Source organism: Calliphora vicina, chromosome 4 (assembly GCF_958450345.1).
Source record: "Calliphora vicina chromosome 4, idCalVici1.1, whole genome shotgun sequence".
NCBI classification, from domain to species: domain Eukaryota; kingdom Metazoa; phylum Arthropoda; class Insecta; order Diptera; family Calliphoridae; genus Calliphora; species Calliphora vicina.
Window position 1 is genome coordinate 67,299,267 of NC_088783.1, and position 1,540 is coordinate 67,300,806.

General features: G+C 34.2%; 1 protein-coding gene across 1 annotated transcript; it reads right to left on the reverse strand.

Moving 5' to 3' along the window:
• Nucleotides 1-338: 338 nt before the first annotated feature.
• Nucleotides 339-1,176, reverse strand: LOC135956463 (uncharacterized). The gene is made up of 2 exons (XM_065506973.1): nucleotides 816-1,176; nucleotides 339-739 (listed from the first exon to the last, which is right to left on the reverse strand). The coding sequence occupies exons 1-2, from the start codon at nucleotides 1,174-1,176 to the stop codon at nucleotides 519-521; spliced, it is 582 nt and encodes a 193-aa protein (XP_065363045.1). The 3' UTR covers nucleotides 339-518.
• Nucleotides 1,177-1,540: the final 364 nt, after the last annotated feature.

The following is a 1,540-nucleotide window of genomic DNA, read 5'->3' on the forward strand; positions in this document are numbered from 1 at the left end:
TTTTTTAATGGCAAAATTTTTACAAAAACTGAAAAAAATTAATTTTTCCCCTTGTAAATGCATCTCAAAACTTGCGGCACGTCTCACATTGGTTGAAGTTCATACAACGAGCGGCTAAAAATAGAAGCAGTTGTCCAAGGACAATGAAACTTGGCACATAGGCATTTTTTGTTTGAATCAAGAAAAATTTTAAAAATCAAAATGATCCGCCCACTTTTACGCCCACCTCCCAACAAAGTGAAAATTAAATTTTGACCTTCGGCATTGATTTTTGGCACATAGCATTTTTAAACACTCAGAATCATTTGTGTGAAATTTGAAAAATATCCGCCCACTTTTACGCCCACTTCCCATACAACTTGTATTGAAAAAGTTTCATAACTCCCTTGATTTTTAATGCATCAACTCAATTTTCTCAAAAAATAAATATTATAATTGTAGAATGGGCTCCTGAAAATATATACCTGATCCGCCCACTTTTACGCCCACCTCCCATAGAAAAAACATGAATAAGTAATTTAAGCATAGTCTTTTAATAATTTTTTAACATCATTATCGTACTCCAATTTTTTGATTTTCAGCTTTGAGCGAAATCTATTTATGAATGGGTCTGAAGACAATAAAAGATTATGCATTACATCTTCATTAGTGGCTACACGTCCAATTCTTCGCGAATGGTGTAATCTATAGGCTCTATATTCTTTATTCCTCGCTTCCTGAGCTTCCTCGGATAGCATACCTGATACAAATAATCAATTAAAATGTAAAAAATTCAAATGAAATCATTGAATAAGGGATTTTAGATACAGACATACCTATTGGCAGAATAGCTTCTGCTATAATATTGCTACCATGCACCAGAATCTTATGCACAGTTACAGGCATGTAGTACCAGCCATAGAGATCAACAAACAACTTGGCAGTATCCATGCAATATATATGAAATTTGTTAGTGTCTATCGCTGCATTACAATTTATTGTTGCCAAAATAATTTTAAATCTATGTATTAATTCTTCTTTTATACCAATTACGTCTGCAGTTTTGGATGGATTTTCGAAAAACCTTCTTGCCGTATTGCCATCGTTTGATGTGCCCATACCTTGCTTCACTGCGTCCACATTTATGCCCAGCGTCAACTTTAATCTCTTCTGAATTTGAGCTTTATTTGCCGCCATTTAAATTTTTGTGCAACTATCTGTTCTCCATTTTTTGAAACTTAGACGGTAAGAAATGTGCAAAATGCACTCCATAAATTTGATTCTCGCATGCAAGGGAGAAATACCAAATGCAATTGTGTCTTCCGAACATTTTCTCAAAATCACCGCATCTAAACTATTCATTTCTGTGGGCTTTGCTCCACATATGAAGCAAACCGCCATAGATGAGCTTCCAGAAATCGTAGTAGCTACTTTCCCATCAATCATTGTTAATTTCAATGTGTAAGAAATATTCAAGTTTCTGCTATGCAATTCAACGACAGTATTTCAGAATTTATAACTTCAGCTGTTTCTTGTATAAATTCAAATTTTAACGGTCGGC